This window comes from Zootoca vivipara, chromosome 5 (assembly GCF_965207765.1).
Source record: "Zootoca vivipara chromosome 5, rZooViv2.hap1.1, whole genome shotgun sequence".
NCBI classification, from domain to species: Eukaryota; Metazoa; Chordata; class Lepidosauria; order Squamata; family Lacertidae; genus Zootoca; species Zootoca vivipara.
Window position 1 is genome coordinate 56,148,667 of NC_142588.1, and position 12,595 is coordinate 56,161,261.

General features: G+C 54.0%; 2 protein-coding genes across 2 annotated transcripts; one reads left to right on the top strand and one right to left on the bottom strand.

The window, feature by feature from the left end:
• The first annotated feature begins 48 nt into the window (after positions 1-48).
• NKX2-3 (NK2 homeobox 3) lies at positions 49-3,458 on the top strand. The gene is made up of 2 exons (XM_035132975.3): positions 49-547; positions 2,274-3,458. Exons 1-2 carry the CDS (start codon positions 217-219, stop codon positions 2,888-2,890), a joined length of 948 nt encoding a protein of 315 aa, XP_034988866.1. The 5' UTR covers positions 49-216; the 3' UTR covers positions 2,891-3,458.
• A 5,053-nt stretch (positions 3,459-8,511) lies between these two features.
• SLC25A28 (solute carrier family 25 member 28) lies at positions 8,512-12,573 on the bottom strand. Its single transcript, XM_035132976.3, has 4 exons — positions 12,166-12,573; positions 11,205-11,433; positions 10,033-10,089; positions 8,512-9,465 (listed from the first exon to the last, which is right to left on the bottom strand). The coding sequence occupies exons 1-4, from the start codon at positions 12,571-12,573 to the stop codon at positions 8,948-8,950; spliced, it is 1,212 nt and encodes a 403-aa protein (XP_034988867.3). The 3' UTR covers positions 8,512-8,947.
• Positions 12,574-12,595: the final 22 nt, after the last annotated feature.

A 12,595-nucleotide genomic window follows, 5' to 3' on the forward strand; every position in this document is an offset into this window, starting at 1 on the left:
CCTCCTTGCCGTGACGCCGCGCCCGCCCTGGCCGCAGAGGCGGCTCCGAGTCCAGAGGCTGCAGCTGGTCGGCGCTGAGGCTGCGACTGCAAAGGCAGAGCGGCAGCCTTCCCTTCGCATGGACGCCCCTTAGCCGGGCTTGGCTGGCAGGGCGCGGCGCTCCTGCACCCAAGCCGGCTCGCTTCCCTCTTTCCCACGCACCCGTCCCCCCTCCCAATGATGCTCCCCAGCCCCGCCACCTCCACCCCCTTCTCGGTCAAGGATATTCTGAAACTGGAGCAGCAGAATCTCGGGGGCTCCCTCGAGCCGCCCTTCCCCGTCGCCGCCGCTGCCTCCTGCCTGCTGGGGTGCCGCAGCTTCTCCGACGGGGAGGACGACGAGGACGACGACGAGAAGCTGCGCTTCCTCAGCTCCATGGCGGCGACGGGGAAGAGCGCCGCGGATGGGGGGCTTTCCCCAGGGAGCTACGTGCAGGCGGTGCTGCGGGGCACCTGCGAGTCCAAGGCGCTGGCGCGAGAGGGAGAAACGGCGCTGGATTCCGGAGCCGGTGAGTACCAGCGAGAGCGGGACCAGGACCCCAAGAGGGAGGTTTTATTGGGGAATCGTAGGGCCAGGCCAGCGCCGAAGTCCTTTCACATTGCCAGGATAACTAATTCCGAAAGTTTTCCCTTCTGGATAGCAGCGTGGTTGCGCGTCTGTGGCTTGGAATCACCGTTTCTCCAGCCAAATGGTGGGAAGTGGGTGAAATGCTGAAAGTGCTGAAAGTGGGACACGCGACATCCGCGTCTCCAGGAGCACGTCGGCACGGTTCAGCGCTGCTCAGAAGTGCTTGGGCACCTCCAAATCCAAGTCGCTTAGCGAAGTGGAACTTTGAAGGCTTACTTCCGAGTAAACGTGCTTAGGCTGCTGTCCGCTCTACGCGTCTCTGAGCGTAAGCCTCCCTGAACACAACGGGACGCCGTTGGGTAAAATGCACCGGATTGGGTGGTCACACTGCAGCCCTGTTCGACTCGGATGTAAAAGTTCAGTTAGTCCCGCTTCCCCAATGGAGGTTTGCCTCGGAGTGCATCCTAATGACCCTTACTTGTGGACCTGGCTTACAAGGAAGCATCTTCGGTTCAGCTGGAGACTTAGGCAGAAAGGGGGCGACTCGTTTGGCCACGCCGAGCCATCCACATCCCAAAACAGAGGCAAGGAAACGCTCTGAGGCCCAGCCTCGCAGCCTTGGTGGTCTGGCAACAAGGAGAGCCGCCTTGGTGGAATGATGGTGCCGCTGGCTCCAAGCCCCCTCGAGGAAAGCACCCGGGGTGAGATGGAGTGGAGTGGGTCGAGGGATGGTCAAAGCGCGAGAGGATCTAGTTTGGGGATCCTTCGGGCCAAGGTTTTGTTCGAGGCGCTGCAAGCAAAGCTCTTGCTTGCGCGGTGTCAGTCAGTAACGGGCCTGGCCTGGCCTCCCTCCCTCCCTGGAAGGGAGGAGATCGTGTTCGCACTGCGGGATCTTGGGGAGCATAAAGACTGCCGTCTGCTTCCTAAATGGGCATAAATCCATTTCCCAAGTCCTTGCTTCTTCGGGCTGCCTTAAGCAGTCCTGGTGGCACAGAGGGGGAAAATACACACTTCGCTCCCTCAAGTTTTTCTCGAGTTGGCTGATCTGCAGAATGCCAGGCGGCGCTTGCTCCTTCATTTTCAAGGCCGGGAAGCAGCGGCCATATTCCGTTGCGGAAGGCTCAACTTTCTATGTAATAATATTAATACTATTACTAATAATAATACTTTGCAAACCGTGTTTCTAATGTGCTCCGCCTATAGAATTACAGGCGCGCTTTTCTGCTGCAGGCTTATTTTGCAGGAGAAGAGTTTTGGGGTTGTTGTTGCAGCTGTGTCTTTATGCCCTTTAAGGCTGCGGTGATATGCACCCTTAACCTGGGCGTAAGGCCCATTGAACAGAGCGGGACTTACTTCTGGGTTAACCTGCCTAGGAGTGCCCTGTAAGAAACCGACGGAATTATGTTGTGACCTGGCATTCGGTGCATTAAAAAAGAAAACGAAAACAGATGTCGGCCCTTCCTGGTGCCTGCGCAACGTGTTCTCTCCTCTCCCTTTAAATAATCTATTCATCTGGCTTGAGAAACGAGTTACGAGTAAATGAGGTTTCTGCAAGGTGATAATGGGGGCTGTCAATGTGTTGTACTGGTTCCTTGTATCGCGAGCGAGCGCAGCCCGCAGTCCCCCGGTTCTTGACTCGAGTATCTCTCTGTTGTTTCCTTCTGCAGGGAAGGAGCCCACGGAGGAGTCGTCGGAGCGACCCAAGGCGCGCGGCCGGAGGAAGCCTCGGGTGCTCTTCTCGCAAGCGCAGGTTTTCGAGCTGGAGCGGCGCTTCCAGCAGCAGCGCTACCTGTCGGCCCCCGAGCGCGAGTTGCTGGCCAGCAGCCTCAAGCTCACGTCCACGCAGGTGAAGATCTGGTTCCAGAACCGACGCTACAAGTGCAAGCGGCAGCGGCAGGACAAGGCCCTGGACTTGGGAGGCCCGACGGCGGGGATGCCTCCGCCGTCGCAGCAGCCTCCGCCTCCACCGCGTAGGGTGGCCGTGCCCGTGCTGGTGAGGGACGGCAAGCCCTGCCTGGGCGGCTCGCAGGCCTACAGCGCGCCCTACAACGCCGCCGCCGCCTATCCTTATAATGGCTTCCCCAACTACGCCTACGGCGGTTCCCCCGCGGCTACTTACGGGGCCGGCTACGGCTGCAGCTACCCGGCGGCCAACAGCGGGGGCCCGTCGGTGCAGCCGCCTGCGGGGCCCTACATGAACATGGGCGGCTTCGCGGGCGGCGCGCAGGCCCTGCACCAGGGTCCCGCGGGGCCTTCCTGTAGTCAGGGCATCCGAGCTTGGTAGCCCCGGCAGACGAAGAGATCGAGCAGCGAGCGCGGTTCAGAGCCACGAGCCCAGTCCCCGGTCGCTGGCTGGGGCCCGGCGAGGCAGGCGGGCAGCCGGAGAAGCGGCGCTTCCTCCCGAAGAGGAGACCCGACCACGCAAGAAGGTGCTCCGCGCGCCGCTAGCACAGGTCGCGGCTCCATCCTCCATCCTCAGCACCTTGCCAGCCGACAGCCAGCCGGTGCTAAACGGCCTCGATCGCCACGCCTGCACGCGGCGGCACTGGCTCTGCTGGACACTCTTCCCCCTTGGACTCTCTTCCCTCACTCCCGGCGGAGCTGCCCGCAGCCAAAGCTCTCCTAGGGAACGGGCTGGAGACTCCGCGCCAAGGCCGAGCAGGAACGGGAACGGGTGGAAGCCATGCTCTGCCAGAATGCAGCTTCGCTTGTACAAAGCCAAAGCCGGGGTGGAAGCCGCCGCGAGCCACCCTCCTTTTGTTGTTGTTGTTGTTATTGTATCTTAAAAGTGTATCGATGTAGCCACCGCTGCAAGGAAGTTAAAGGATCCAATAAACCAGGTGCAATATCCATCGCAGGCTTCGCGCTGGCGGGGCGGGAGAGACCGTCGAGCGAGCGAGCGCGAGTGCGAGGTCTGGGTTCCTCCTCTGGCATAAGTGTCCCTTTCAGGTAGAGTTCCTCTCCTGTTGCGCAGGTTTTAAACTAACCACGCTGCGCACCTAAAATGCGCAAGTGTTGCAGGAAAAGTCGAAGCCACAGAACCGCTTTGCCATCATAAACGGCTGTCTCTGAAGCTTCTCCTTCCTTCCTCCTCTCTTCCTGAGACGGCACCCGTTTTCCCCTGAGTCCACCTTAAATCCATGCATCTTCTAACTGTGGGACAGTTATTCATCCTAACCCACCAGCCGAGGTAGATTCATGCCGCCTCCAGCAACCTGGAGGCACGAAAAGTGTGTGTGTGTGGGGGGGGTTTGTAATCCGGAGTAACTTAATCGGGAGTCAGTTCCTCCGGAGGGTCGGCAAGCCCAAAGGAAACCCGCCCTGTCAGGACCCTGAGCTGCTTCAAGAAGCTCGAAGGCCACGAGGGCTGCGGAGCGTGCGGCTCTCCAGACGCGGCTGGACTACAACTCCCATCAACTTCGAGCACGATGGGAGTTGGAGTCCTACAACCTCTGTAGGCCGCAGGCTCCCGGTTCTTGAAGGGAGAAGGTAGGCCCGTTAGCCCGTCGATGGGCGTTGGAAGGGCCGCCCAATGTCGTGCTGAGGCGGGGGCGACTCCCCTCCTCCGCCTCCCTGTGGCGCCAGGCCTCATGCGCCTCCGTGGCCTCGGCTCCCCTATCATTTGGATGCCGCTATGGAGGTGCCGCGAGACGGCGAGCTGCGCGGCCGGGTACCTGCCCGCGGCCGGAGGTTCCTCCTTCCCTCCGGCCTTTAATAGGTGGCCAGCCGGCCGCTGTAATCCCCTTGTCCCGGGCGAGAAGAGGGTGCCAAGGGGCTGAATGGGGCAGCGCGCGGCGCGGAGAGGCCTATTGTGGCGGCCGGGCCGGCTCTGAAAGGAAGCGCCTGGAAGGGGCCGAGAAGCGGCGCTTATTGGATTGGGGGACAAAAGGCGGGCCGAGGGGGGCCACGGACAAAGGGCGAGATTGACGGCCCGCGCTGCCTCCCCCGCTGCGCCCGGGAGGGCGGGGGAACTGCGGTTTTGTTCCCCTTTTTTATACCGGGGGGCGAGCGGGGGATTAGGAGGCGCAGTTCAATGTCGGATCCGCCCCCGCCCTGAGTCTGCGGCGGGAAGGGGTGCCGTAGGGTCGAGGAAGGTGGGGAAGTGGGGCTCTTGGGAAGTGGCAGAAGCAGAGAGTGTACAGTATATCCCCCCCCCCGCCCCCGTAAAGGAAAAGAGCTGCTGTGTGACTCAGGCTGCCTGACGCGAAGAAATGTGCCTGGGTTACTTAGTAGTTGGGGGGGGGAAGTACTCTGCACATGCTTGAAAGATGCCTCGCCATAAATTGTGCTTTGGCCCCGCCCCACCGGGATGCCCTCGAGTTATCTTTACCTCACTTGCTGCGAGAATAGATGGGGTAGCCTTCGCCAAAGGCACCGCCGAGGAAATCCCCTCTCTGTCTGCCTGTGCTGGGAAACCAGCGATAACACGGCACGTCGGAAGTGTGTGTCCGCCCATTCCTTGCTTCAAAGCAGGGTTGTCTTTTCCCACGTGAACAGGGGTGCCACATTGAATAAAGTATTTGGGGAGGGGGGAGTAAGCCCCACCCGCATAAGCGATCACATGATGTGGTGCACGCACACATTTGAATAGTAATACCCATCCATTGGGGGAGAGAGCCTCTTCAAATATTTTATGGGGGGCGAAGACCCCCCTCGGCCCCTAGGAGTTGGCTTCTATGCACATGAATGGCCGCGAAGAGATTTATACTGCTTAGAAAGGCTGGACGCAACTGCTGAGCAAAGGGGAGCTGATTCGAACCTGCGCGAGCTGTGGCGGCTTGCCCCTCAAGAGACCCTGCGGATTGTAGCCCGGGGACTGTGAGAGGAGCCCCGTCCCCGAATAAACGGCAGCCGCCGGAGGTGAGCCCTTGGCGTGTTAAAATAGTCTGGAACAAGAGCCTAGCGCCGAAGGTGTCAGGTTAGACAGGGGAGGCGGCTCCATTAAGGGTCAATGGGGCGCTGCCTCCACACTTGTAACCGGTCCAGAGCGTAGCACTGCCTGATGAGAACAAAACTACAGTACAGGGTTTTTTGGGGGGGCTTCGGTTCTGTCTACTGTCGGCTTCCTGCTTTCTTCCTTGCCTGTTGCAGATGGGCACCACCAGCCGCCCGCCACTGAATTAGACAGAATGAAAAAAGTAGTAAGTTTGGTGAACAAGGAATAAACCACCAGGGGGCGCATCCAAATAGACCTCCCGGATACTGTACCAGCAGTTTGCTTAATGCTGCCCACAATATTAACTGAAGGAATGAAGGGGCTGGGGTGTGTGTGTGTGTCATATAATCACAGAGTTGGAAGGGATCCTGAGGTAAAAAGTCCAATGGGTAAAAAGAGATTGCATTTGCTGCCCACCAGGGGAAAAACTTTTAGGGATCTATTTATCACTCAGTTGGTGGTGAGTTACTGTAGGAGTCGCTTTGCTTCCTTTCTTTAGGTCTTGGCGATCCTGAGGAAGTTGGGGTGATGGGAAAAGAGGCAGTTGCCACTCCCATAAGCCTGAATCACAGTCTGAGTGTGCTGTGAGGCAGTTGGCAAATGACACACATCCCTATGCCCAGACTTTAAACCTCTGTGATACAATTGATCAGTGCATCTGGCTATTAACCAGAAGTTGGTGGTTCCAGCCAACCCAGGAACAGCTGTGGGTGAGATTCTTGCATTGCAGGGGGTTCGACTAGATGACACTCGGGATCCCTTCCAACTCTACTCTATGATTCTATGCTTCTACCCCCTAAAACGTTGTTGGACAGGACTCTTCTGTCTTTTGCAGCAGCCTGTCAGTAATTAAGCAGGTAAAGTCCTTCCCACCATTTACCTTAGTCCCTGGAAAAGGGGGAGGGGGAGACTCCCATTGCCAGCCAAATTTCTGCCCAGGGGTGCCAACCTGAATAAAATACTATCGATCACATGACACAATGCGCACACACACCATTTGAATGGCAATGCCCATTAACTGGGGGCGGGGGAGAGTTGGCTCCTGTTTCTGCCTGTTAAGTCACTGCTGCAGGAAGAGGGATTGATAACTTTTAGAAATTATGTACAAATTCCAAGCCACATCCATAGTTTTCCTGAAAGAATTAGCAAAAGCCACACACCAGGAATTCCACTAGTGTGCAGGTACTCTGTGTTTTTCCTGTTGCCCCGCTACCCAGATCTAAGCCATGGCTTGACTTAGCATTATGTCCATACTGAGGTTCATGGTTTGTCTTGCTCCTGACAATGCACAAGCTGCAACTAGGGGTTGATCTTGGCTTACCAATTGTGGTTTGCTTGCAGAAGACAAGCCAGAAGACCAGGCTTGGATAGAACAGTAAGTCAAACCATGGTTTAGTTTCAGGGGTGTGGCAGCAGGATTTCCCACCTGTACCTGCATGTTATGCATTCTTGTTTATTCATGGTTCGGATTACATGTGAACTGGGCCACAGAGAAAATTTTCTCAAAATTAATGTTTACACCACCTCAAAGATTGAGGGGAAATGCCAGTCAGGGAGCACCAGGCTCTCCTCTGCATTGCTGCAACAGGTGAGCCGCCTTGTCAACTTTTCTTTCCCAGGAAGAATTTCCTGTCGAAGTCTACCCTTCCAAGACAGGTCAAGTCAGCAAGAAGCACAGCTAGCAAAACCATGTATGAACAGGCATTTTGAACATAAGATCTATTTGCCCTTTTGGTTCAAATTCAAAGCTCTAAAACATCAGTTCTCTCTCCATCCCTCACATAATCCTAATGCAACAGAAAGTATGCATTTGGAAATCTAAAATTTGGCTACATCCATCATAAGCCAGTGAGGACAGATGTATTGTTTTGAGGTTTCACTTTCCTTGCTGCAAAAGGCACACATAGGAAGCAGACAGGCTGTTCAGTAAGACACTGGCTCAGTCAGAGGTTTATATTCGCCTCATTTGTGTATTCTTCCTCTTCCTAAATTACACATTCCAAATCTTGGGATCAAGAGTAGGAGGAAAGATGGCCACACTCTCCCCCCCCCCCAAGAAGCAAGATGAAGCCCATTGACAGTCACCTTGTTGGCCATTCCAAGTAAAAAGTTACCTGGAACATAAGTGCCATACTTTTGGAGTTTCTGCAACATGGACCTTTCCGTGGACAAGACTCAAAGGAGGGGCCAACATCATAGGACAAGGCAAGCAGAGAATGAATGCAGATGGATAAATGGTGTTCCCCAATATCACCCGTCTGCCTGTTCTCAAACTACAGCCTGGCTCTACTCTTTCATATTACTACTCTATCTGGTGTGACAGAGGATAATAGGAACAAGAACTATTTTTTTTACATATGTGCACACATGCACCTGTGTATTTTCCATCATAGTATATATATTACTGGAGCACACTGCAAGCCAGTTGAACAAACACCTGACTGAGGCAGACACTGCATCTTTTCCCCTGCTACTAATAAGAATGTGTGTTTGAGCTATGCTGGTAGGTAAGAATACCGCTGAAATATATATGGGAGGAACAAGAATCACCTAAAGCTGTCAGTTGCCTGGTGCTGGTATCCTGTAAGAACATAAATGCTCTCCAAATACTGTTTAATGTCAATTGAAAGCTGGTTCTTCATGGATCAATATTAGTCATACAAGATGCGGCATTATATGATACTAATCTCACTTCTACTCTCCCACCTACCACAACAAGAGGAAACAATTTAGACCAGGCATCCCCAAACTTCGCCCCTCCAGATGTTTTGGACTACAATTCCCATCATCCCTGACCACTGGTCCTCTTAGCTAGGGATCATGGGAGATGTAGGCCAAAACATCTGGAGGGCCGCAGTTTGGGGATACCTGATTTAGACCGTCCTGCTATAAGTTGATCCAACTTACCTGTAACAAAGCCCTATAGAGCTGCTAAAAAGAGAGCAAGAGATAAGAGCAAACAAGGGCTGTGACGATAAAGCAGACTTTATTGGAGGTGCCAAGGGCCACAACAATCAAAGCCTTCCCAGAGAGCATGAGGTTTATGTGTGTGCTACTAGACAACAGCTCAGCTAACACTTCCCCTGCCTCCATCACCACGCAGTCGTAACAGCAACCCAGTCAGGGTATGCAGGTCACCACCCCAAGTTCCAATGTGCTCACGGTAGCTCATGGTAGTCTCCACCTCTTTTAAGGGAATACAACTTTTGGGGCAAGGGAGATGCATGTTAGGTGACAGGCTAGAAAAGGGCAGGCCAAGCTGCTGCTCATTGTGTACTATCCATTTGGGAGAAGGATGATGGGCTGTGCAAAATGCAGCAGCAGGCAAGAGGCGGCATTGTTATTCCAAAGGCTTGCTTGTCATCTGAGTCCGGCACCAGCCAATCCAGCGGGTGGAGTCACATTTCACTTCCCGGCCAATCGCTCCTCCTTTCGCTTGGTAAGGAAGTATTTGAAGAACTCATACACAGACCAGGCAATGGCTGTGGAGGGCATCTGGTAAATGACACGTGCCTGTACCCCTCGAAAATAGGCAGTCAGCCCACCCACGCGGTACACCGTCCTGAATGCATGAGCCATGCCTGTAATGTGCCCACTGATGTTGGTATTCAGTGCCAGGGCCTCCTGGGTATTCAGCAGTGTCTTGCAAACGTCCAACGGGGTGGTGGCAGCAGCAGCAATGGCCCCTGCACAAGCCCCTGCCACCATATGGGAACTAGGGTTGTACTGTCTGTGAGGATTGAGGTGTTCCTGCAAAGATTCATATGCCATGAAGTGGATGGCCTGGAAGGGGATGTTCATAGTCAGCTGAGTGGTGTAGCTTCGGTAGAAAGCTCCTGCCCCTTCATTGCACCATACAGCACGTACACAGTCTGTTGCTCGCTGGTATGGAGAGTTGTACATCTGCATTCTCTGTTTTACCACTGATCACAAGATGACAGTAGCAGCCCAGCCATGGAGACGAGAGAAGGGCAGGGAAGAGCAAAGAAAAAATAAGTTAAGTGCAGTGATCTGAACAGTGTGCATACTATGTAAACACTTTTAATAGATTCAGGAGCCGCTGCGTCCCTCAAACTTGCCTCAGTGTGATCTATCTACCCACCCAGCAAATCCTGCAGAACTCCACAACTCATGAAAAAACAGTAATGCCCCAATTCTGGAATTGTGAGACATCAAGTAAAAAACGGGGTTTACTGAAATGAGATCTGATTTTGCCTACACAATGTAGGGAACACAAATATGAAAGACAAGTTGCAATATTGTTTTTATGTCATTTATCAACACCAAGAGCAAGGGCAGACACACAAATACCTTCTTTGCTTCAGCCAAAGTCTTGTCCACCACCCACCCACTACATCCAAAGACCCTTGTCGCAGGTAAGGCTCCATGTCTGAACTGTATCACAAGCAACATGAAAGCACCCCCTGGTGACAAGAATGGAGCAGCACAAGCCGCATGAAAGTTGCAGGACTGCTGGGAAGCAACATTACCTTCTGCTGGGTTCATGGCTGCATCATGAAGCAATGTTGCCACACAGCCTGCTGCGCCTGCAAAACAAGGACTATTACATGTGAAAAGTGGGAAGAAGACCTGCCATTGTCCTATGGAGCTCTCAGAATGTGCACCGGAGGAGTGTATGTGAGCAAATAGGAACGCCCCCCCCTCCCCAAGAGAGAATGAAAGTTCACTGAGAAGTTAGCATTAGTTTTCAGAAAGGGAACATCAGAAATATTCAAGGCTCCAGTGCAGGCAATATTTATCATATTAATCTCAACCCACATTGGAAGGAATGGGGTGGGGGATGGGGAATCAGAAGACTTAAGACTGCAATCCTAACTCCACTTACCTGGGAGTAAGTCCCACTGAACTAAATAGGACTTACTTCTGAGTAAACATGGTTAGGATTGCACTGTAAGTTATCTATCATCTTTAATTCCTAGAGCAATGAAGAGCCAAGATCGTCTTGCAGCTATTTAGGATCCTGCCACCGTCCTGCTAACACATCCAACAAGCTTCAGAGTCAGACGAGTTAGTTCCAAAATTCTAGGATCTCCAGCTAATTAGGTCTTCCTATTATCTGTCCAGACTATCAAAGATGAAGGAGCCTCAGAAGCATGCTAGTGTGAAAAAGTATATGTAAGCAGACCAGACTCTACAACACGTTACGACAAGCTTGGGGTTCTCCCCACTCAAAAATGAGGATGCTAAAAGGACAAATGTAAGAGCAGATACAAACATGGACATATCTGGGACAGCTGCTTCAAAGAAAGAGCATTATATAAAGTCAAAATGAAATACAAACAGCAACACACCCATTTCTCTATAATATTTCAAACTATCTTCACAATAAAAAAAGTTTCTGTCTGCTCAGATGGAAACTGCAGCTGTCAGTCCCATCTTGTTCCCACAATCCCTTCTCATTCACAAATTCCTTTCAAAAGTCAATGGCAAATCCTACATTCCTAATTATCAGAGTTAGATAATGCTTGGAGTGAAGCAGAACACAACATTAGGGAAGAATGTCAATAGTAAACAGGATTCAAAAGTTAAATATAAGAGCAGTAAGAAAGAACCAGGCATCCAGTTCTTCATTTCACTAACAGTCCTAGCTGGGAACATAGGAACCCTCAGGGTGGGGCAAGGAGGCAAGAAGGGACAATACCGTTGGCCACGTGACTATTGCCCCCAGCATGGATAATGTCGGTAAGTGTCTTTTTCAACTTTTCATAGCAGGCGAAATACAAGGCATGAGCAGGGCCTGCCCCTGTGGCTGTGATGTTCAATCCACGCATGGGTCGCCAGATCCCTTCAGTCCGCACGATCCGCCACAGGGCCTCCAGCACATTCCGGTAGCGAGCAGCAGGTTCCGGTTGCAGGCTCTGCATCCTTGTCTGCCAGCGCAGGGAGGGGAGCAGGTTAGATATGCCAAGAGACTTAGCCTAGTAAGTGCTCCACTCCACACCCAGCTCTCCCAACCCAAGACACTCCTTCCTTTCAGAGACATTCAGCTGCATTTGGTGGCTGCATACAAATGGGTGCTCACAGGCGACCTTTGCAGGTGTCTGCAGATCACCAGGGGGCCTTCCTGCCTGCCAGGCTCTACCATGTGTAACCCCCCCCCACACACACCTTATCCCTTCCTCCCAGACCCATGACTGAGACCAAATATTTCCGGAACCAGGTCGGTCGCTTTGGCAGCAAAAGTGAAGGCCTGAAACGTGATCAAGGAAACCGACCTTGCTTCTTGTCAACTACTGGTGGCAACACATAACTCTCCTGTCAAGTGATCGTTCGTTGGCACTTCTGCCATTAGCCAGCAAAAGAGCCAAGAACGTGTTTGATCCATCCCTCCCCAAAGTCGTTAGCTCCATCACATTCATCGGGGGTACACCTCCTTCGCCTTTCTGTCAACTGTTCCCCCCCTTTTTGCTAAATTCGGATCGAGTCGGACCGTCCGGTGATGCGGATTAAAGTGCAACACTAATGAAGATCGTGTACCGGTTAACCGCTCTCAGGTCCTGCCCAGTGACTCCCGCGTCTCGTCTCAGATCCCCGCCCCTCGATTCCCGCCAGCACCCGCCCTGCTCCCGGAGGCGCGAGAGCAGCTCGGCGCCCGTTCTCACCTTGACACAGTCCACTGGGTACATGAGGCTGTGCTCCAGCACCCCCGCCACAGCCCCTGCGAGCATGTGGGTGGAGGCGGCGGAGCCCCGCGGGAGGGCCTCGTACTCCGGCTCCGGGCCGGCCTCCGTGTCCGTTCCAGTCCCACCCTCCCCGCCACCCCCCGAGGGCCACGCCCAACCCGACCCTCCACCGTCGCCCCCGCCCAGCAGCAGGAGGAGCTGGCGGCCCGGCTCTGCCCCACCGCGCTGCCCGGGCCCAGCCGCGCGGCCCGCCCCGAGCTCCATGGCACCGCCGAGTCCGTTGCGGGCTGCACACTCGGTCCTGCGGCTCCCGCTCTGTCCGCCCCGCCCATGGACGTCACTCATTGGCCGCTGACGGTTTTCGCGCCGCCCCGAGCCAATGTCCATTGGTAGCCTGCGATTCACGCTC